At 40.6% G+C, this 23,861-nt stretch overlaps 2 protein-coding genes across 12 annotated transcripts in view; one reads left to right on the top strand and one right to left on the bottom strand.

Moving 5' to 3' along the window:
- HENMT1 (HEN methyltransferase 1) overlaps positions 1-11,627 on the bottom strand; it is a 28,176-nt gene extending 16,549 nt beyond the window's left edge. For 2 of the 5 annotated variants that reach the window (XM_084636092.1, XM_084636096.1), the window contains exons 1-2: positions 11,492-11,627; positions 617-746 (exon numbers count right to left, since the gene is read on the bottom strand). In XM_084636092.1, the coding sequence (XP_084492218.1) occupies positions 617-733 (117 nt within the window). In that variant the 5' untranslated portion in view covers positions 734-746; positions 11,492-11,627. Of the gene's footprint in view, positions 1-616; positions 747-2,147; positions 2,267-11,491 lie in introns of those variants that run through there. The other 3 variants (XM_084636093.1, XM_084636094.1, XM_084636095.1) reach the window with 3 other exon arrangements.
- PRPF38B (pre-mRNA processing factor 38B) lies at positions 11,129-23,854 on the top strand. 7 transcript variants are annotated; one of them, XM_084636085.1, is made up of 7 exons: positions 11,394-11,521; positions 12,355-12,407; positions 17,785-17,863; positions 18,170-18,321; positions 18,403-18,463; positions 21,227-21,450; positions 21,750-23,854. In XM_084636085.1, exons 4-7 carry the CDS (start codon positions 18,260-18,262, stop codon positions 22,594-22,596), a joined length of 1,194 nt encoding a protein of 397 aa, XP_084492211.1. In that variant the 5' UTR covers positions 11,394-11,521; positions 12,355-12,407; positions 17,785-17,863; positions 18,170-18,259; the 3' UTR covers positions 22,597-23,854. The 7 variants fall into 7 exon arrangements, with proteins under 7 accessions (XP_084492208.1, XP_084492211.1, XP_084492210.1 ...); XM_084636084.1 differs by having other exon boundaries at positions 11,400-11,521; positions 17,785-17,853; XM_084636082.1 differs by lacking the exon at positions 12,355-12,407 and having other exon boundaries at positions 11,129-11,521; positions 17,785-17,853.
- Positions 23,855-23,861: the final 7 nt, after the last annotated feature.

Genomic DNA, 23,861 nt, shown 5'->3' with positions numbered 1-23,861 from the left:
CATATAGGCAGAGTGATTGGTTTAACTGCTTCTGTGTTGTTGTAACTTGAGCTGCTGCATCCCCACAGCATTACTAGCAAGCATCAGCAGCACTTGAGTTTCAACCCCACAAGCTACCTTGAGTTTAAAGCACCACTTAAAAATCTCTAGTTTGAGTTACGTGTGGACAGGAGTTGGGTTAGGGGCAAAACCTGAGTTGGTTCAAGCTAACATTGCAGTGAAGACAAACCTTTAGGGGAAGGAGCTCGGACTAAGCCCTTCAAAGAGTCTTTTCAAATATATTTTTCCTCTAAAAAGAAAACAATAAAATGTTCAGAAAATCACCCACTGCCCAGCAAGAGGCAAACATACTTTTATTTGTGTGTTTTAAGCCCCAAAAAACACTTGAGTTCCAGTGTTTTTTCTTCAGTTGACTAGTTATATGAGCCTGGAAAAAGCCAAACATGGCTGTCAAGAATAGTTTGCCAAGGTAACTCAGCTTTAACAAAACTCCCTGAAGTGCCGGTTCTTGGCATTGTAAGTCAGACAACACTAGTATTTCCTGTTTCTAGATGTCTTGTGCAAGCATTTACTGTATCTTTTAAAATGTAAGCTCTGAAAAAACAAACATACCAACCTTCTTAGGTTTGTATTTAATCACTAAATCTTTAATGAACTGGTAACGTTGTTTGTACAGGGGAGGTATGAACTTAATTGTTCCTCTGAGATCATCCTTTTGAAGATTTGTATCCATCACACTGTCCACACTAAAAATTAAAAATAAAGTTTTCTGAAATATTTTCACAACAAATTTTGTCAGTTTATTGTTCTCTGTGGTATTTAATTCATAATATAGATGTGATCCTGTTTTCATATTAAGTCAGTGACAAAATTCTTACTGATGTCAATGGGAACAAAATGAGGCTTTATACCCCTTTCACCATATTTGACAATGAAAATACCCTTTACACAATCATAATACAAATCAGTCATTTCCCAACAGCTTATCTTTGTCCATCCAAATGGGGGGAGCAAGAAGGAAAAGGTGTCAAGCACAATCCACTGTAGCCGGGTCGGCTAATTTTTCAACCAATTGCAAAAAAAAATTACCTAAAATATCATTTTCATACCTTTGCTATTGCAACTGCTTTGTTTTATATTTACTGTTTGTGTATTTGTTTGGCTCAATATACTTTATGTAAAGTGGCAAATAACAGGAAGTGTTTTTTGTGATTAATGTTCCTATATAACATGAAAGGTTCAGTCAGCCTTTAGCTTTAGATTTATTACAAATTAGAGGCATATAATCAGTGCCTGCAGTAAAATTTTACATTACATTGCTAATAAAATGCAATGTCTTGCTGGAAAGATAATCATTACTGCACTTTCAATCTCTGCATTTCCCCCATTACTTAAGTTACATCCTTGAACAAAAAAATGTTTGGAAAGAAATATCCTCCTAAACCTAAAAACAAGGGTTTCATAATATTAATAGCATGATAAATTATGAATGAAGTCAGCAGGAATAGGGTAAGCTAGGCAGTGCAAAGTCTTTTGAATAGGTGTCTTTCTAGTTCAATGCTCATAGTTTGCATCTGTGGTGAACAGGTCCCTGGCAGGTCTAATTAGAAAGAATTGCTATCAAACATGTTTGTGACAAGGCTACTGACAATTTTGCCTTTGCATGGCCTTCAAAGCCTTCTAGGGCTGTCTCATCACTGAAAGAAATGTGATTTAGGATCTCTCTCAAGAAATACGAGAAATGAAGGGAAATACAGCTCTTTGTGCCGTGGGCCAGGCTCCAGGGCCAATGCCCAGGCTTGGCAATAGGGCATCTTCCAGCCATTCCAAGCGAAATACAGGACTGTTTTTGGTGGTATCACCAACTACTGAATTTGGAATAAAAAACCCCACTCATGTCACATCTTCCTCTGGAGCCCCAAATTCCTGGGCTCCCACCCCTCAGTCTGCACTCACAACACCCCCCAAATACTAGGATACGCCCCCACCTCATTCTGCAGCCCCTGCACCCTCGGGCCCTTGCCTACACCTCATTCGCTGAGCTCCAGATCCTCCCCCGGCACCGACCCCTGCCCCCACTCCTAAACCCTAGGGCTCTTCACGCCGCCTCAGCCCCAGGAGCCTCTCCTCCCCCCACTGACGGATACCTGTGGTCGCCCTGCCGGAGTAAGATGCCTCACAGGACCCGTGGCCGCGCGGGGACGAAGGCAGAGAGCGAGGGGCTCTAGAGCAGCCGCTCACGCGAGGACGGTTAGCAAGTGGCAGAGAGCGGAACGCCCCGCCCCTCTGCGTCCCACGGAACACCCAGTTCCCTCCTCCCCTCGGCTTGGCTACCCCACATCGGCTCTGCTCTAATCCCCCTCCAGGCTTTCGGTATGCCCCGGGCCCCTTCGTCTCTCCCTAGCCCCCAGCACTGGTCTGTTCCCCGCTCTTCCTCACCTTGACCACCCCCAGCCAAAGCCACCCTCTGTCTCTGCCTGGCTCATCTCCCAGTCCTTTCTGTCCCAGCCTTACCCTGCATATTTCCTTTACATTAGGGTTTTCCCCTCTGGGGGAAGAGTGAAAAGAATTAAGCAGTCCTACTGCAGGTCAGGGAGGATCACCAATGCACAGCGACTGAGCAGCTGTCACTTTCTTCAACACAGCCCCATGATTAAAAGATTCTGGACTTGTAAGGCCTAGTACCATGGGATTTATTTGGCAATGAAAGAATGAGTTATCAAATCCAAGTCACCACTCAGGTGCTGATGAGCTCCTAAAAGACTAGGTCTATTACTCAGCCAAAACCAGAGTCAGGCTTCTTCTCTCTGTTGGAGCCAGGTCTCAGATCTGTCTCCTTCACTAAGGACTGTAAAATAAGCCATGTTTGAAGTTTCTTGCTTCAGCCATTTTTTACTTATATGGCCACAACATTTTACTTTAGAATTCATGGGAAAAGAGCAAGAATTAACTTATCACATAAAAATAGCAGAGCCTATTTTGCTCAAACTTTTTTTCAGCAAAATCTGTTTTTCAGTCTGGAAAGTTTCAGCCCCAAAAGATTTTTTTTTTTTTAGAAGTTATGAGCAGAGACTTGCAAATCTGCAGATACCTTCTTTGTATCTATGGATACATGCACCAGTGGATGCAGATATCCATGGACCATTTTTGTGACCTGCGAATCAGATGCAGATACAAATTTTGTATCTAGAGTCCTGCAAATCTGCAGACATCTGGTTTATATCCGTGGACCATTTTTGCGTATCATGAATCAGATGTGGATACAAATTTTGTATCCACGCAGGACTCTAGTTATGAGCAAGTGAAAAAGTGGTGTAAGAATGGAAACAGCATCTTGGCATTAATGCAATTACTACTAGCAAAGTCTATTTATTTACATCTGGTATTCAAACTTTTTCATAGTATGAACTACAACAGTGAGATTTTGCAGACTTTGTGTATGTGTGAGATAGAGAGAGAGAGAGAGATTTTAGGAACAGCATCAGCTTGAATTCTAGTCAACATCCAAATACAAATTAAACTTAGTTTCAGGTCAGACACCTGCTCAAGCATCCTGGGAATTTTATTTTACTGTTTTTTCTGTTTTAAAAACTTTTCTCTCCTGTTGCTATATGAAAAACCTGGACAAACAGTGAAAACTGACTTTGATTAAAATGATGACATGTAAAGGACCTGGATCCTGCAAGATCCTTTTCGGGGTTGGACCTTTGCATTTGTTTACTCTGACTGCATAGTTCTTCTTGTAAGATCAGGGCCAAAGTGCTGTCAAATACGCAAACTGAAAACAATAGAGAAAATGTTTTTCCTTGTAATATCTTTTAGTTGTAGTAATTTTTGTATTACTTTTAACCATAGTAGGTTTTAAACAGCCCTCAGACAGAAGTGTGATTATTTAATTAATGGCATCCTTTTAACATATACTTGTCCATTTTTAAACAAAATCTAAGTTAAAATTTGTATGAATTTTTAATTCAAAAATTAAAAATAGTGTTTTTTAATAGGTAGGTTGTTGTAGAAATGCATTGGGATTACGGGCCAGTCACCAAGGCTCAGATCCACACAGGGACTTCCTGTCTAGTCACCAATCCCCAGGAAATGGCTTGACCATCAATTACTTATTTCATTATAAAACGGTTTTGAAGTTAGAACAGACATCTTTTAATACAGTTGTCAGTAATGTTGGGACCCTGTCCATACTTTTAAAGTTTTTGGATATCACATTTTTAGGTTGTTAATAGTTCCTGCATGTCTTGTAAATAACTGAGATAAGGTGGGTGAGGAAATCTATTGGACCAACTTCTACTGGTGAAAGAGACAAGTTTTTGAGATGCATGGAACTCTTTTTCAGGCCTGGGAAAGTACTCAAAGTGTCACAGCAAAATAGGAGGTGGAACAGATTGTTTAGCATAAGTAGTTAACATATATTCTAAGGGAAGTGCCCTGTTACATCTCTGCAGACAGGCCAAAAAAGACAGGTAAGTGGGTTACGGGTTGTTGTAACAAACCACAAATCCAAGGTATTTATTAAGACCAATATTGTTAATGTGTAGCAAAATGATTAATTTAAGCTCCCACGCTAATTGTTTGAAGGTGTTGTGCATAGGGTTGCCAACCCTCCCGGTTTCGTTAGGAATCTCCCGGAATCAGCCTCCATCTCCCAGAGGCTGCTGAAGCCAACCCGGGAGACTTTAGGCCGCTAAAAGTCCGGCGACGTGGCAAGGCTAAGGCAGGCTCCCCGCCTGCCCTGCCCCCACGCCACTCCCGGAAGTGTCTGGCACGTCCCTGCGACCCCTGGGCATGGGGGAGTCAGGGAGGCTCTACGTGCTGCCCCCACCCAGAGCACTGACTCCGCAGCTCCCATTGGTCGGGAACTGCAGCCAATGAGAGTGGCAGGGGCAGTGCGCGGAGACCCCATCCCGTCCCGTCCTGTCCCATTCCTCCCCCCCGGGGCCGTAGGGACATACCGACTGCTTCCAGGAGTGGCGTAGGGCCAGGGCAGGCAGGGAGCCTGCCATAGCCCCACTGCACCACCACCCGGGAGCCACCTGAAGTAAGTGTCGCCCAGCTGGAGCCCGCACCTCTCACCCCCTCCCGCATCCCAAACCCCTGCCCCAGCCCTGAGCCCCTTCCAGCACCCAAACTCCATCCAGAGCTTGCACCCCACACTCCCACCTGCACTCCAACCCCCTTCCCCAGACTCAGCCCAGAGCCCCCTCCCACACTCCAAACCCCTCAACCCCAGCCCAGAGCCTGCACCCCCTCTCGCCCCCCAACCCTCTGTTCCGGCCTGGTGAAAGTGAATGAGGGTGGAGGAGAGCAAGTGACAGAGGGAGGGGAGATGGAGTGAGCAGGGGCGGGGCCTCAGAGAAGGGGTGGGGCAGAGGTAGGACCTCAGGAAAGGGCATGACGGGGCAAGGCAAGGGTGTTTGGGTTTGTGTGATTAGACAGTTGGCAACCCTAGTAGTGCAGGATTGCCTTGAGGACAAGGACTGAGAGGTCAGATATGGAGGGATCATTTTGTGAAAAGTGTTTGCCCACAGGTGATAGGGTGTTTTTGTCTTTTATGCTAAATAAGCTGTTCCACCTCATATTTAGCTGTGAAACTCAAAAGAGGTACTGTGAGATTTTATTAATATTTGTAAAACACTTTGAATTATTTGGATCAAAGGTTCTGTATTTCCTGTTTTGATTCATTATAGCCTGGTAGAATCATCACTGGATATAAGAGTCAGTATAGCATTTGTGAAGAGGGGAAAAGTGAACCCACACACCTAAAATGATATTTTTGTAAAGGGGACCTTCTCCACAATTACTAATTTTGAGGTCACTTCTCCCCTACAAAACAAAAGTCATCACAAGAAAACAAAAAAAGAAAAGGAGTACTTGTGGCACCTTAGAGACTAACCAATTTATTTGAGCATAAGCTTTCGTGAGCTACAGCTCACTTCATCGGATGCATACCGTGGAAAGTGCAGCAGACTTTATATATACACAGAGAATATGAAACAATACCTCCTCCCACCCCACTGTCCTGCTGGTAATAGCTTATCTAAAGTGATCATCAGGTGGGCCATTTCCAGCACAAATCCAGGTTTTCTCACATTTTTCTTGATTGTTAAATATTAGGTAGTGTGTATAGAGGTGGAGATGGGAACCTTTGAAGATTGTCAGAATGAAAGAAGTAGGAAGTGCTGTCAGCAATTTTCAACTTTAGTGTTTTGCTTTGAAGAATTCAAAAGTGAATGCTTGATCTGCAAGTTTTGAAAACCTTTTCTGATAAGAGGGGAAACAATTTATTTTAGTTCCTCACTTCATAAAAGCAGAGTTCCTCAGATTTAGTCTGTTATCTAAAATTTTTGTTTTATTTCTGTCATGCAGTGGCAGATCCAGCCATCCAAGAGGGTTGTTCATTATAAGGCTATTTACACATTATAATCAGTAATTTCAGGCAAGGTACTCCTGCTTCATTCAACTCTAATAGCATCTAAAGGTAAGTGTAATTGTTCAAAGAACTTTTAAATTACCATAATCTACAGAAAGCAATAAATTGAATTATAATACAGATTTTTTTGATATCAGCGTAATCCCATATTTTGCATGCTGCAGGGATTTTTCTGTTCAATCACCTCCATCCTAGCTAAGGAGGAAGACTCAGACTTATTGCCAATTTTAGCTATTCTGTCAAAACTAGAAATTTCTGAGTTAAAGTAGGAAAATTTGCCAAAATATCACATGAATCAAGAAAGTCTAAGACTATGTCCACACTGTCTCCCGCCGACATAGCTACCACCGCTCGTTGGATGGAGGTGGCTTAATTATCTTGATGGAAGGGCTCTCTCCCATCTTAGAACAGCTACACGAGCGATCGTACAGTGGCATAGCTTGATAAGCTCACCAGTGTAGACATGGCCTAAGTCACTGGAATTCCATAAGATGCTTCAGTAACTGGAACAAAAAGCAGGTAAGATAGGTTAGAATGATAACTATTGCCCAGATCCTCAATGGTATTAAGATTCCTAACTTCCATTAATTTTTGAGGAACTAGGTCTATGTCCTTTGAAATCTGACTGCAGATTTGTGTACTGTTCTCTATTAATTTAAGAGATAATGCATCTTGAAAACCAGGTGCTATCACTTGTCACATATCTTCTCTTTAAATGTGAAATACATGTAATTGAATGTGATTGCAAAGGAAACACAGGCAAAGCAACACTGTCAGAGGACATTACTCAAGAGTAAGTAACATTTGACAAGAAAATAAATATGGCACTATTGCTCAACTTAAAATTCAAAGGCAAATGGACATTCTTCTGTAACCAGACTCAAAGGATGCTATGGTGAACAAGGTACTAAAGACTGCCATTTTTCTTTTCTTTTTCAATTGACAGACTAAGCCTGTCTAGAAAAGGAGATCTGAGTCAGTCTGTATTATTGTGTAATGAGGCTTGCATTGAACCACAGCACGTTTCTTTTAATGCAACTCCTCACTTTTTGCAAGTTAAAATCACCTTTCTGATTGGTTGGATTTGATAGTTTGAAGACCAGCTGAGATCCCTGAAGGAAGAAATCTAATTTTAGACAGAGAAATTTATAGCTTGCAGTTGTACCAAAGGCCTCAGCATCACCACCAAGGAGGGCCTTTGTGGAAAGCCAAGGAGATGCCACTTACACAAAGGGAGAACTTTATAAAGATATCAACTAAAAAATCCTGACAAGGACAGACAAATGCATGAGTAAATAACTTAGAGAACAGACAATAAAGTAAGGGAAAAGACAGTATTTTGAAATGATTGTGAATGAAATGGAAAGAAGAGGGAAGGAACTCAGAGGATGGGGGACAATTTTAAAAATAAAACACTCACCTTCAAAGAGAAATCTCTGTTCACAGACTACATTTTTTAATTTGCATGGGAAATAAGACCCTTCACAATTGTATTAGGATTTTTTAAAAAAAGGATACAAATCCTCATGTTTCCAGGGTAAACTAGTCGCTAATTGGCAGGGGTTAGAAAAAAAATGTATCCTTTGGGAAGAAAGGATAGTCTTTGATGTTTATAGCACTAAACTTGGTCTCAGAGGTATAAGTTAAGTTCCTGTGTCATCTTGGGCATGTTATCTTTTCTGTGTGTCCCTCAATTCCCCACTTGTAAAATGGGAATATTACTAATTCCTTTCTCCCACTTTGTCTTGTCTATTTAGGCTGGGGTTTTCAAATGAGCCTAAGGGAATTAGGTGACTAACTTCCATTAGTCTCCTTTGAAAATTCTAGCTATAGATTACAAGCTTTTTGGGGCAGGGATCAAATCACAATGTGTGTGTATATACAATGCCTAGCACCCTAGAGCCCTGACTTTGGTTCAGGCCTTTAGGTGCTGCTGTGCTATAAATAATTAATTATAATACAAAGCTAAGCTAAAAGAGCTTAGCTGAGCAAACCAAAGAAGTTCCCAGGCTGCTAGGACTGCCACAAGGCAAAGAAGTTATGGTTCTATATTCTTTCTTAGAGCAGTGGGTTCTAGAAACTATTCATCACAAGGACAGACTTGTTAATGTGGAACAGACATGCCATGTGCCTGATGGACCTCCACAAGAGAACATGATGGTTTTAAGACTTCAGTCCTTTGAGAAAGACAATGCATATTAGGGGTACCGTGACAGAAAAATAAATTATTCTGGAAGTCCCTTGTATACCTTTTTTCCCTGGCCAATTAACATAAGCAAAACGGTGAGTATAGAATAAATATGAAATTAAAGAATTAGAGTTAGCTTAAGTTTCATGAAAAAAATAAATGTGTTGTAAAAAAAAGCCCGGACTAGCAAGCAGAAGAAAGGATTGAAAATAATGAGTTATAAGGCCAGAAGGAATGAAGTAAGGAGGATGTCTGGTTCAAAAAATAATTAAATGCATAAGGGAATTTCTGAAAAGAAGGCCTCTGACTAATGGGGTGACTGCAAATGATTTTAAATTAGATAAAAAAACTGTCTTAAAAGGAGCCAACATGGACCATACCACCCCTCATATCTTAAAAGTATAGCCTATGTGAACCTAAATGCAATGAAAAAGCTGTTGGTCAGCTGGAAGGGAAGAGATAAAATTTGCAACCACCTTTATCCCCTTATTAATAAATTCAAGCATACAATTCACCATGTTAACGACCACCACATGTTGGAAAGATATCTTTATAGACCTTTCCATGAGAATACCAGATTTTTTTTCTCAGAAATTTATGAATGCAGAGACCATCACTGTATACACATTGTGCAAATTATTTTGTCCCACTCTGCACAACCTTGCAATTATCTTATTAATAGGGCTGTCAATTAATCACAGTTAACTCATGTGGTTAACTCAAAAATATTAACTGTGATTAAAAAAATTAATCATGATTAATCGCACTGTTAAACAATAGAATACCAATTGAAATGTATTAAATATTTTGGATGTTTTTCTTCATTTTCAAATATATTGATTTCTATTACAACACAGAATACAAAGTGTACAGTTCTCATTTTACATTATTATTTTTATTACAAATATTTGCACTGTAAAAATGATTAAAGAAATAGTATTTCAATTCACCTCATACAAGTACTGCAGTGCAATCTCTTCATTGTAAAGTGTAACTTACAAATGTAGATTTTTTTTTGTTATCTTGCATAATGACTTAGCCACTCCCAGTCTCTATTCAAGCCTAAATTAATTGTATCCATTTATTCTTTTATTCTCTACCTAAAAGAATAAATGGACACAAATCAGATATCAAGAATTATAACATTCATAAACCAGTCGGAGAACATGTCAATCTCTCTGGTCACGCAATTAAAGACATGAAAGTTGCAATATTACAACAAAAAAAGTTCAAATCCAGACTCCAGTGAGAAACTGTTGAATTGGAATTCATTTGCAAATTGGATACAATTAACTTAGGCTTGAATAGAGACTGGGAGTGGCTAAGTCATTATGCAAGGTAACCTATTTCCCCTTATTTTTTCCTATTCCCCCCGACATTCTTGTTAAACCCTGGATTTGTGCTGGAAATGGCCCACCTTGATTATCATGCACATTGTAAGGAGAGTGATCACTTTAGATAAGCTATTACCACCAGGACAGTGGGGTGATGGGAGGTATTTTTTCATGCTTTGTGTGTATAAAAAGATCTTCTACACTTTCCACAGTATGCATCCGATGAAGTGAGCTGTAGCTCACGAAAGCTTATGCTCAAATAAATTGGTTAGTCTCTAAGGTGCCACAAGTACTTCTTTTCTTTTTGCGAATACAGACTAACATGGCTGTTACTCTGAAAAATGAGACCTTGGTATCCCAGTTCACTCAGATATAGCACAACACATAGATGCTGCAACTAGAGGTGCTGGGGGTGCAACAGCACTCTTTGGTTTGAAGGGGTTTCTATCATGTACAGGGTTTACAGTTTTGTTCAATGACTTTCAGCACCCCCAGTATAAAAACTGTTACAGCACCCATGGCACAAAGTTTTATATAGTCTTGCTTCTATACTAGCTTCTTTTATTTTCTATTTTTATGCTGGTAATTCCCAAAGGTGCTACACTATTCCAGTTTGCGGACCTAATTTATTAGAGGCTGCTGCTAACAGGAAGCTTTCAGCTTAAAAGGTTTGGGTTAGCAGGCCTTTTCATGGAATGATGTCCGAAACCCCACAAGAGGGAATTTATTTCCCATATTTGTAGTCCTTGACTTCAGCGTATGCTCTCCACTGGTGCCAGAACCAGGGGCTCATAGCTCTTCAGCTAGTTTGTTCTTGGGATAGGCCCAAGCGGCATGAGACACGTACTAGGCCGGATAAAATCATTTCCTGCCAAGTTGGTTTCAAGCAAACGAAATTATTGCACAGTTCCAAAAAAAAGCGACAGCTAAGTAGCGAGGAGAGGCTGCCTTACGGATCCTCTGCCCGCTGCGAAAATTAGGGGCCCGGGGAGTCACTCGTCTCCCGGAGCAGAAGGGGGGCCCTAACTCTCAGCACAGGGAAACGGCGCCATCCCAGCGCTCTCACAACCGAAGGCTTCTGGGGCCATCGCGGCCGGGCGGATGGGCGATTGGTCGGCCGCGCGGTCGGTCCCGGAAGACGAATTCGTCACTTCCGCAGGGCCCGCCATCTTGTTGGCAGTTAGCGGAGACAGCCCCCGGCTCGGCCCCTCGCGTTTCGCTACAGCGAGTCAGTCCCCCGCCCCGGCCGGAGCACTGAGCCGCTGTGGCGCTATGGCCAACAATAGCCCCGCGTTAGGCACCGGCAACTGCCAGCAGCAGCAGGCGGCCCAGCACCAGGCCGGATCCGTCCCGCCGGCTCAGCCGCCGCTACAGAGCGGGGCCCCCAAACCGGCGGCCTCGGGCAAGCAGGGCAACGTGCTGCCGCTGTGGGGGAACGAGAAGACCATGAACCTGAATCCCATGATCCTCACCAACATCCTCTCCTCGCCCTACTTCAAGGTGCAGCTCTACGAGCTCAAGACCTACCACGAGGTGGTGGACGAGATCTACTTCAAGGTGAGGCCAGCGGGGGCGGGGAGGGCCCATCGTGGGAGCGGCTGGGGGCCTGGGCCGGCTGGCTGGCTCCCCCCAAAGGCCTTCCCGCTCGTCTGCGTGCTGCCCATTTCTTTCGGGGGAGCGGGACTGGGGGCGCTTCCGGCCTGCGGGTTCCTCCCTGCTCGCCCTCGCTCCGGGTGGCGGGGTCCCCTTGTCCTCTATTTCGGCCCAGTAGCGAGCGGCATCCTCCTTCGCTGCGCGTGAGCAGGGGAGGGCCGGGGCTGCCTCCTGCGCCCAGCTGGGCTCAGGGGAGCGGCCCCGCGAGAACGAGTAGGGCTTTCCGGTGCTGAGCGGAATGGTGGGCGCGGGAGCTGTGTCAGCGCTGCGGGGAGGAAATGGCCGCTCACGGCCTCTCTTCAGGCCCCGGGCTTGGGGAGCGGGGATCCGTGGCCTTCCCGCACAAGGGCGCGTGAAGCCGAGTCCGTGAATGTGGTGAGTAGGAGGCTGTAAAAACCATGTGCAGCGGTTGAAGCACGAGCGTACGTCTCCGAAAGGGAGCTTGTCTGCTCAGTGCTTAGAGCATAGGAGTCTCCTCAACTTGTGTCCCTTTTCCAGGGGGCACGGCCACCCCCCACACCTAGCGATTGCTAGTACGTTGTACTGCTGGGGTGCAAAAGGGATCGCGGTGCCAGTAGGAGCTTGCATGTGGCCTTCCTCTCCAGTTAGAGATTGGGGCATCCAGGTATTGAAACGAGATCAAATAATAGTGCTGCTGTTGGCATTAGTCTGGCTGTGCTGGGGAGATAAATGAACTCCTCGGTGCATCCTTGTCTCAGTTCTTGTTTCGTTAGCAGGATTGAATCAGTCTTGCAGCGAGGCTTCCATCAAGCCAGGGTACCAGGTAGAGGTATGCAAAATTAATGCTCATCAACACAATTACATGCATTGTCCTGCTAATGTGTACAAGTTTAGGGTTATTTCGGCCATTGTTTTCAGTCACTTGTACTCTGGAAAATATTGACGCTCTTCTGGCATGTATTGATCTTACTCCTCAATTCCGTTGTCACTAAGTGGGTGTAATATATTTGGAAATAACCTTTATTACTTTCTTGCTTGGCTTAAAACATTATTGATGGGTAGCTCCATTGCTTAAAGAACAGTGTTCTCAAAAGTGATTCTGTAATAATGGCTCTGTGGGATTCCATGTTTGTGTCTTGATTATTACTGAATCAAGTTTGCTCAGTTTACTGGTTAAAAAGGATGGCATTTTCTCCTAAATGCTAGAGTGCTGTTAACTTCCACCTGGTCTCTTGAGTCAAGATGGACTCTTTTCTTATCATGCATAATTTCCAGTAACACAGATTCTTGAGGCTAGTGTATTGGTCTCAATTACCTGTGTTACTCATTACGTTCAGTGAGATTGCATAGGAATAATCAATTGGAATTCTATAAACAATCCTGTTGATGCTCAAGAAGTAACAGAGCCCATTTCACTTTTCTGGAGCTGTGTTGAAAGTGTAGGACTAATAGAAGTGAAAGGGTGTAAAGACTATTTTTGTCACCTAAATTGAGATGAAATACTGAATAGCATATCTGGAATGAGAAGATGTTGTTTTACATAGTCACATTTTAGATGCATTCCAAATATTTTAAAATTAGTACATATAAATTGTTTTATACTAAATTTAAATACTCTCTAAAGTTTAATTAACTAGGGTAGTTGAAATAGTTTGCATACTCATGTTGAAAAGCAGTGTGTTCTGTAGTGTTGGACTCTTAGTCGTTATTTAACTTCCAATTTGTGAAAACCTGTAAAGGAAATATATTTTCCATTCTTCTTTAAATAAAAATGTTGAGTAGATTAATTCGACACACAGAAATGGGGCTCTTGATATTTAAAAATATTTAGAGGTTTATGGCATAGAGGTTCTTAGTTGGATTGAAACTAACAGAATTCTTACCAGGCACTTGTGTGTAAAGTGGGTGTGATTAAAAAGGATGTTTTTTGTGGTTAAGGCACTAGATTGGGGTGCAGAAGATTTGGATTTAATTCCTGCTTTGACACACACTTATGGCTCCATTTCCTAAAAGAGTTCTATTCCCATTTTGTTGTCAAAATAGTCAGATTTTTAAGATTTCATCATGTTGGGTGCTGAGCTATGGGCAAAACTGACTTGGAGTCATGCTCAGAACTACTGGCTGTTGAGCACTACTCAAAATCTGGCCTCTGTTTGGATTCCTGAATTAGTTAATTTTAAAATCTATCCCCTAATCTGTGTGTGTTTCAGTTCCACTTAGTAAACTCGTGCTCTTCCTTTCTCCTACTGTTTTATACATTTAGGTACTGATCCTGCACCTCAACTTTAGGTATTCTGAGTGGTCCCATCAAGTTAAGTACATGCAGTTGGGATCTGGACTTTATATTTTAAGCTTTTCAGGCTGGGGACTGTCGCCTACTATGTGTTTGTACCATGCCTTGCACAACAGGGCCCTAGTTTTGGTTGGGGCCATTAGCCACTACTGTAATACAAATCAAATTTGAAGAACAGCTTTTTGTGTTCAGTGTTTATTATTTGGTTCTTGTCCTTTGACTGAAAAGGGAACTACTTTATTCAGCCCATTAGTGCCTTACTGTGTGAGGAAAAAGGTACAATTCACAATGAATAATATGAAATATACTTTCAGTATAATTTATCTGGTACTTGCTATTTCTGAGCTCTTCAAATGTGCCGCTGGTAATATGTACGATAAGTGTGATAAAGCAGGTTGAATGGGTTTCCATATTATTGGTATATGAGGCAAGTTCACATTTTTTAGCGAGATGGCTACTGTCAACGGTAATTTAGCTGTTTGTAAGATAAACCATGGACTACTTCATTGGATTTCAGCATGCTTTATGCATGTATTCAACATTTTATTTCATAGGTTCTCTTAAATAATTCTGAATAGGGCTGTCGATTAATTGCAGTTAACTCATGCAATTATCTCAAAGTTAATTTGATTAAAAAAAATTAATCATGATTAATCGCACTGTTAAACAATAGCATACCAATAGAAATTTATTAAATATTTTGGATGTTTTTCTACATTTTCAAATATATTGATTTCTATTACAACACAGAATACAAAGTGTACATTGATCACTTTATATTATTTTTTATTATAAATAAAAGAATAGAATTTTTCAGTTCACCTCATACAAGTACTGTAGTGCAATCTCTTTATCATGAAAATGCAACTTACGTATGTAGGGTTTTTTGTTCTGTTTTTGAGTGCAGTTATGTAACAATGTGAAACTTTAGAGCAGGGGCGGGCAAACATTTTGGCCTGAGGGCCACATCGGGTTTTTGAAGTTGTATGGAGGGCCAGTTAGGGGAGCCTGTGCCTCCCCAAACAGCGAGGCATGGCCCGGCCTCTGACACCACCCCCCTCCCACCCCCACCCCCCCGGACTCCTGACCTATCCACCACCCCGCACTCCTGCTCCCTGACCACCCTGACTGTCCCCTGCCATCCCATCAACTCCTCCTTTTGTTCATGCCTGCTCTCTTCCCCCCCCGCCCCCATCCAACCACCCCTTCTCCCTGTCTCCTGACCACCTCCAGAACCCCTGCCCCTGACTGCCCCCATTCAACCCCCCTGTTCCCCGCCCTCTGACCGCCCCGACCCCTATGCACGCTCCTGTCCCCTGCCTTCTATCCCACCCCCCTGCTCCCTGCCCCCTTACCGTGCTGCCTGGAACACTGGTGGCTGGCAGTGCTACAGCCGCGCCGCCTAGAGCCCCAGGACAGGCAGCTGTGCTGCCTGGCAGGAGCCAGCCTTGCCACTACACAGCACAGAGCACCAGGTCAGGCTGAGGCTCTGCAGCTGTGCTGCCTGGCAGGAGTGCGCTGCCCAGAGCATTGCGCTGGTGGCAGCTGAGGCTGCAGGGGAGGGGGAGCAGCAGGGGGCGGGCTGGGGGCTACCCTCCTGGGCCAGGAGCTCAGGGGCTGGGCAGGAGGGTCCCGTGGACCGGATGTGGCCCGCAGGCCGTAGTGTGCCCACCTCTGCTTTAGAGCCTACAAGTCCATTCAGTCCTACTTCTTGTTCAGCCAATCACTAAGAGAAACAAGTTTGTTTACATTTACGGGAGATAATGCTGCCCACTTCTTAATTACAGTGTCACCTGAAAGTAAGAACAGGTGTTCACATGGCACTGTTGTAGCTGGCGTCACAAGATATTTACGTGCCAGATGTGCTAAAGATTCATATGCCTTTTTGCTCTTCAGCCTTTGTTCCAGAGGACATGCTTCCATGCTGATGACGCTCCTTCAAAAAATAATGCATTTGTGACTGAACTCCTTGGGGGAGAATTGTACGTCTCCTGTTCTGTTTTACGTACATTCTGCCATATATTGCATGTTATAAGTGCCTCGGATGATGACTCAGCACGTTGTTCATTTTAAGAACACTTTCACTGCCAATTTGACAAAACGCAAAGAAGATATCAATGTGTAATTTCTAAAAATAGCTACAGTATTCGACCCAAGATTTAAGAATCTGAAGTGCCTTCCAAAATCTGAGAGGAATGAGGCGTGGAGTGTGCGTTCAGAAGTCTTAAAAGAGCAACACTGATGCGGAAACCATGGAACCTGAACCACCACCACCAAAAAAACCCAAACAAAAAAATGAACCTTCTGCTGGTGGTATCTGACTTAGATGATGAAAATGAACATGTGTTGGTCGGCAATGCTTTGGATCGTTATTGAGCAGAACCTGTCATCAGCATGGACGCATGTCCTCTGGAATGGTGGTTGAAGCATCAAGGGATATATGAATCTTTAGCGCATCTGGCATGTAAATATCTTGCAATAGTGCCATGCAAACGCCTGTTCTCGCTTTCAGGTTACATTGTAAACAAGAAGCAGGCAGCATTATCTTCTGAAAATGTAAACAAACTTGTTTGAGCGATTGGCTGAACAAGAAGCAGAACTTTGTGGACTTGTAGGCTCTAAAGTTTTACATTGTTTTGTTTTTGAATGCAGGTTTTTTTGTACATAACTCTACATTTTGTAGGTTCAACTTTCATGATAAAGAGATTGCACTTCAATACTTGAATTAGGTGAACTGAAAAATACTGTTTCTTTTTTACAGTGCAAATTCGTAATAAAAATAAATATAAATTGAGCACTGTACACTTTGTATTCTTTCTAATTGAAATTAATATATTTGAAATATAGAAAACATCCCAAAATATTGGTATTCTATTATTGTTTAAAAGTGCGATTAATTTTTTTAATCGCTTGATAGCCCTAATTCTGAAGTGTAAAGTAAAATGTTACCACTTTATACTTGGACTCAAGCATTACACAGTGTCCGTGTAAGACCAGTGGATTTTTGTCTTCCAGTTTCTGAACCAAGTAGTGAAACTGACCCATATTAAATTGATGAGTTTATAAAATTTACATACCTCTGTATCCAAGTGACTATTCCCTCCTCTATGGATTGCTCAATTTTTAATGTAGCTTGAGCAGATCTTTGTGTCTGACTCTCATTACAAGAGTCCAAGGATGGTATTGATCAACTTAGTTCTAGCACTGATCATCAAATCTTGTTTTAAGATGTACTTGAACTATGCTAAAACCCTTCATAAAACTAAACCTGCCATTATTGTTTAGGATGCAGAGCAGGTCATTATCTCAGAGTATCATCACAATCTACAAAAAAGCCATTAGCTTTTTAGATTAAAATATTACGGTTCATAGTTGTTTTTTCTCATTGTCTTAGATTTAGGTTATAATGAGGAGAGAATAAAAAAATATTAATCTCTTATTAATCTGCATAAGTAGTGGAGTATGTATCCCCCATAGTCATGTGCAGTAAGTACCACAGACTAAAATGCTCTATTAACAAGCATAATGCTAATAGTATGTTTAAGTGAAATTACTCAGCATTGACCATAGTAATGATTGTTTTTATCCCCAGATAAATACTTGGGGGAGACTGCAGTGTAATATAAAAACAGTTACTTACTTGGACAATTTTTTTTTAAGTTTTGAGGAAAGGTTATTAAAATCTTGGGTAACGTGGTCACAAAAAGACCAGATATTTTGTTGTTTTGCTGAAGTATCCAGCTTGCCTTAAAATTCATATGAGTTGATGAGCACTACTGAAAACTGGTTTAGGAAATTTTTTTATGAACTTAATTGTATTTGTTTGGGCACATGATGATTGTTTTAAGTACTTGTACATCATCTTTGAAGCTACGTGTGATGGGTGTGATAGTAATCTTTTTCACACTTTCAGGTTACACATGTTGAACCATGGGAGAAAGGGAGCAGAAAAACAGCAGGCCAGACAGGGATGTGCGGAGGGGTAAGTAGAAGTACGTGCCTTCTTAAATACTTTTGTGTGGTAAATAATCACCTGTAAAATATCCCAGTCTTGTCTACACTTGAGTATTGGATCATAATGTAGATGACAAATTTCGAAATTACAGAGGACTGAGATACCCCATTTGACCCTGAAGGATGTGAGTTTGAGGAGGCAAGCAGTATAATTCTTGCTTTTTTCCAATAGAAAAGCTTCATTCTTTTTACGTTCTTATTCTTCTGTCACTGAAAATCTGGAGTAATGTTTTAGCGACTGTCTGTTAAACATCTGGTATATCTTTTTTTTTCTGTCACTAAAGGTGCGAGGTGTTGGAACTGGTGGAATTGTGTCTACAGCTTTTTGCCTACTTTACAAATTATTTACTCTGAAACTCACTCGTAAGCAAGTGATGGGCCTCATAACACATACAGATTCTCCGTACATTAGGGCTCTTGGATTTATGTATATTAGGTGAGTAGCAATGTATTTAACTATAAACTAGTTTAATACACAGAAAATTTATTAAATTTACACATTTTTTTGTACTTCAAGGTACACACAGCCTCCTACTGATCTATGGGACTGGTTTGAATCGTTCCTTGATGATGAAGAGGTATGTCGGCGAGGGTAATAATTTGTTTTCTTTTGTTTCCTTTCATGCTGCTTTTTTAGATTAAGAATTTTGATACATTTTCCTGTAGTTTGAGCATCTTCATGTTGTGATTTTTTCTTTTAATTTAATTACACTAATAGATTAATGTGGGGAGTGGGTCTGATCTGGAAACCAACTTTGTTTTTTGTATTCAAAAGATTTAGTTGAGTTTTCCACTGGCTAAGATTAGTGATCATTTTAAACTTATGTCATATGTTAGAAACTGACGTGAAATAAGTTTAAATAAATTCTTTAAGGTGAGACGTTTGGACTGCATGGTGGTGTGTCTAATGGCTTTATACTCTATACTGTTACACCTTTTTTTTTTTTAAAGGGAGGGTGGTGGAAAGGGATATGCTAAACAGACCCCAATAAATAAAAGTTTATGGCCAGAACTTTCAAAAGTGTTTGAAATATTAGGCTTCTAAATGTATGAATTGTGTATTACTGAAAAATTTAATCATGTACTTCGGATGGAGAGAGGTGTGTGATTGAAATCAACAATTTTACAGCAAAACTTTATCTGCTCATTTCTGTGGCAGTTATATCTCAAGTGACTAGAAACTAAATGTCACTAACTAGAAGTGAGCAACTTAATTACTGGATAGGATGGTGCCACCTGTACTTGTCTGAACATTCCTGTTGATCCATGGAGTAACCAGGCAATTTTAAGTGCTAAGTTCTGAACTCCTTCAGTCAAACGGACTGCATTATTATGCAGTAGGGAGCGAGAATGAGAAAATAGCATCATGGGAATTATTGTTGTGCCTTATCCCAAAGTTCCTGGTTAGAGAAATTGAGTGGGGGAATACGTAACACATTTCTAGGGTTAGAGGATTGAAATACACAATCCTCAAATTGCAGTAATATGTAGTATTTATTGAGTTTGAGTCTTAAGTTATTTACTAGATTTAAGAACATATTTTCCTTGACTGGTTGAGACGAACACCCTGTATTACAAGAAATATCAAACTTCATGCTTACAGAGAAGCCCTATTTTTAATAAAAATGCAGTGTAATACATACGCGTGACTACAACACAGTATATTTATTTTACACAGCTACTTTCATACTAAGCATCAAATACAGTACAAAGGAGACATTTGTTAATCCAGGTAAACCTGTGTTATTGTATATTTGTAATGTGATCAAAATATTCCTTAATTAAGAATTCAGCTGTGGGGTAATTGCATAATTAATAGTTAGCATCCCTCCTTCCCCTTACCCCCCCAAGTGGGTGCTACTTTAATTCTTGGATATGAACATTAACTACATTTCTATGAAGTGCTGCCTTGTAACTTTTTTTGGGGAGGCTTCAATTCCAGTGTCCTACAAGCTATTTCCTTCATAGGACAAGTTGAACAAAAAAATGATTGAACTTGCAGGCCTTAATCGGTGTCATTACTATTAAAGGCCTTACTTTGAATTTATACATAAGACCTACTACACAATTTTGGCTCTAATATTTTTAATAGCAGTATACATTAATGTCTCCTATCTCTCCAAAACTGTATGTTAGAGGAAGTGTTAGAACCAGTCTTTCTCAGCTGCTTCCCCAGTACTTTTTTATGTAGGAGGAAGTGCTTATAGCTGGTTTGTATGCACTTTTTTGCCAATGTTGCACAAACTCATTTAAAGATATGGTAAACATTTATGATAAGGATAATTTTAACCTCTAAAGTTTTTTCTCAAGTCCAGAAATCTAATATGTTGAAACTGTTCAACATTGTCACACTTTTCTGTAACAGAAGGCCTCTTTCTGTTCCACACAGTTATTTTTCTAAGTGCTTCTAATGTTTGTTCTGTTTAACCATGTAGATACTCGCAAGGTGCTACATTTAAGCTAACTCATTGTTTTCTTCTTTAGATCTCTGTGAAACGATAATATTTGGAAATACTGTATATCTGAACACTTAAATGTGTGTGAGTGCAAGCAGTTTTACATTTAGATTTTCTCTTCATGTTTAGATAACAAATCTCACTTTCCTTGTGTGCTTGCACTATAGGTTTGGGACTTGACAATAGCTGACTAACATGTCCTGAGCTGTGAGAGGGCATAGCAAGAAGGCCTTCATGCGGTAATGACCCTTTTCAGAGACAATGGTCATCATGGATTATGCGTTTCCAATTATTTGTTCATTTATTTATTTTTTTACATATTTCTAAATTAGAAACCTCACTGCTTCATGGCAGTTGGTTTGCTATTGCTTCCAATTTTGTTAGGACGCCATTTTATATTACAACTTTCTATATGATCATTTATAGAGAGGAAATGGAGTAGTTCTTATGTGGATAGGCCACAGTGTTGGCTATCACTGTGTACAGTCATGCACCCATAAAATGAGGTATTAAATATAGCCTTACAAAGAAATTCTCAGTTTTGTTGCATTTAAATAAGATACAAGATCATACCATTCAACTAGACCGAGTAAGAGGATTACACCTTAATTTGTTCATTGAGACAATCCCTTAACATCCAGATGGCTGCAGGCTTACTATGGACCTGCATGCATGTGTATTAAGTCCCACTCCCTATCTGTAACATTTATTGCCAAATCCAAAGGGTACAAGAATTGGAATTTTTTCAAGAACATTTATTAAAGTGTGAAACAAGTAAATTTTCATAATTGAGACTTCAAGATGGCAATAAATATATCAGCATTTGTTTAAAATAAGCAATGAACTTTTTTGACGGTCAGGATATTTTTTCTTTGTGTTTTGTAGGACCTGGATGTGAAGGCAGGTGGGGGTTGTGTTATGACCATTGGGGAGATGCTTCGTTCCTTTCTTACTAAGCTCGAATGGTTTTCAACATTGTTTCCAAGAATTCCTGTGCCAGTGCAGAAAAATATTGATCAGCAAATAAAAACCAGACCTAGAAAAATCAAGAAGGATGCCAAGGAGGGAGTGGAAGAAATAGATCGACATGCAGAGCGTAGACGTTCAAGGTTATACATTATCTTTTCAAAATAGTGCAATTGTAAAAGCCAGTATCTAGTGCCTTACACTTCATATTATCAGAAAAAATAGTGTCCTACCTTTGCTGGGACAACAAATGTTTCTAAACTAACCAGTCAAAAGAGTGGATTGATGGTAATACTAATGAATAAAATAATTAAATGAGATTGAAATAGATGCATGTTTGGCAATTCATGTGGAACGTGAAGATTCATAAAACACAAACTGGAAAAATCCAGAGAGCTCATTGTTAAAATTTCAACTTGTAAATCCTTTATTTTTAACGTAGGTCTCCAAGAAGGTCTGTGAGCCCCAGGAGGTCTCCTAGAAGATCCAGAAGCAGAAGTCATCATCGGGAAGGTCATGGATCATCTAGTTTTGATAGAGAACTAGAAAGGGAGAGAGAACGGCAGAGATTAGAACGTGAAGCTAAGGAGAAAGAAAAAGAAAGGCGAAGATCACGAAGTACTGATCGTGCATTAGAGCGGAGGCGAAGCAGAAGCAGAGAGAGACACAGAAGCCGTAGTCGAAGTCGTGATAGAAAGGGAGATAGAAGAGACAGGGATAGAGAGCGGGAGAAAGAAAATGAACGAAGCAGGAAAAAAGATAGAGACTATGACAAGGAAAAGGGTAATGAAAGAGAGAGATCTAGGGAACGGTCAAAGGACAGGAAAAGTAAGGGTGAAATAGAAGAGAAAAGACACAAAGATGACAAGGATGAAAAGAAGCACAGGGATGATAAGAAAGATTCCAAAAAAGACAGAAAACATAGTAGAAGTCGAAGCAGGGAGAGGAAGCATAGGAGTAGGAGTATAAGTAAGAATACAGGTAAGCACAGTAGAAGCAGGAGCAAGGAGAAATTAAGTAAACATAAAAATGAAGGTAAAGATAAATCAAATAAACGAAGTAGAAGTGGAAGCAGAGGAAGAACCGATAGTGTTGAAAGGTCCAGAAAACGAGACCACAGTCCCAGCAAAGAGAGATCCCGAAAGCGTAGTAGAAGCAAAGAACGATCCCATAAACATGATCACAGTGATAGCAAGGACCATTCAGACAAACATGATCATCGAAGGAGCCAAAGTACAGAACGAGAGAGCCAAGAAAAGCAACATAAAAACAAAGATGAAACTGCGTGAACTCAGTGAAAAGTGGATCACATTGAATCCTATAAATCTTTGATTAAATCCTGCTTATTTTTTTCTTAAAGTTGAGATTGTGCAGTAGTTGAGCACTCTTTTTTCAACCTCCCTCTAGGCTGCAGATTGTCATTTCCTATGTTGGGTAGGGAAGTGCCTTTGTAATCCCATTTAATGCATTGATGGTTTCAACCCATGTGTTTAGTTTAATTCATGATGCAAAGATTGTTCTTGCGTTTTTATTGTTCAAATGTTTCTGAAATGTACAGTCTGTACATATGTCCTGAAAATGTTTTAATTCCTTTGGCATGGTTGCCATGTTGGTTAAATTTGTATAAGGCAATAAACTGCCACTAATTCTACTTTTGTTTTGTAGGTGTGGAATTATGGTTTATATCTAGAAATTAGCATGGCTGTGCTTTGCATAATAGTATGACAGAAGCTTTGGGGGTGGGTCTTGATTGTGTATTATAGCTCAAATATTTATGTGCATATGATGTACATAAGGGCTGAAGATTTAGAATTAACTTGTGTCCATTGTATCTACTGTCTTAGAAAGCTTTTTAAAATGTATTATGTTTTAATCCCCAACAAAGTGTTATATTCAGAGTAGGTTTTCAAGCAGGTAGCAATTTTTAATGCAGGGATTTAGATTATGCTGAGGCTTATTTAGTAACCCTCTTAAAAATGCTACCTCAGAGGGACACTGTTAAGGTTGGTAGGCCTGTACCATAACTACCTATGCATTTTTTCTTTCTTGTTTAAAAAGTCCATGTAAATTTGCTCTTCTTTTCAACACAATTTCTTCAGTTTTTCATTTTAAAAAAATCAGTGCTGTTAACCTGTCATTCATCATAATCCTAGGCTAACAATGGCGTGTGAGAATGGAGGAGGGAGGTAGGAAGGAGAATTTTTGCCAAGAAACAGATTTTAGTTTCAGACTTCCAAAGCATTTTTATAAATGAAAAACATATTTAAAATAAGAAATACCTTGATAGTGTCCTTTTTTTAATTCATAATGTTTTCTACAAATAGTAAAGATTGCTGTTCTGAGCTGAAAATTTCATCTCCAGCAGTGGGAAAAGTAAATAAGTTTTTAAAACAGATTAGCTAGTAGGAGGTAATACCAAAATGCACTATTGAAAAATCATATAATAAAAGTCCAGTTCTGCTTGGTAGGTTGTTCTGATGTCTTGTATATTGAGTGAGGAGAACCATCAGTCTGGAATAAACACTGGATTAACTCCTTTGTGCTGGGTGTCAGC

The sequence above is a fragment of the Lepidochelys olivacea genome, assembly GCF_965140295.1.
Source record: "Lepidochelys olivacea isolate rLepOli2 genome assembly, chromosome: 8".
Classification (NCBI taxonomy): Eukaryota; Metazoa; Chordata; order Testudines; family Cheloniidae; genus Lepidochelys; species Lepidochelys olivacea.
Note: the sequence above shows the minus strand (reverse complement) of the source record. Positions and strands in the feature narration are given on the sequence as shown.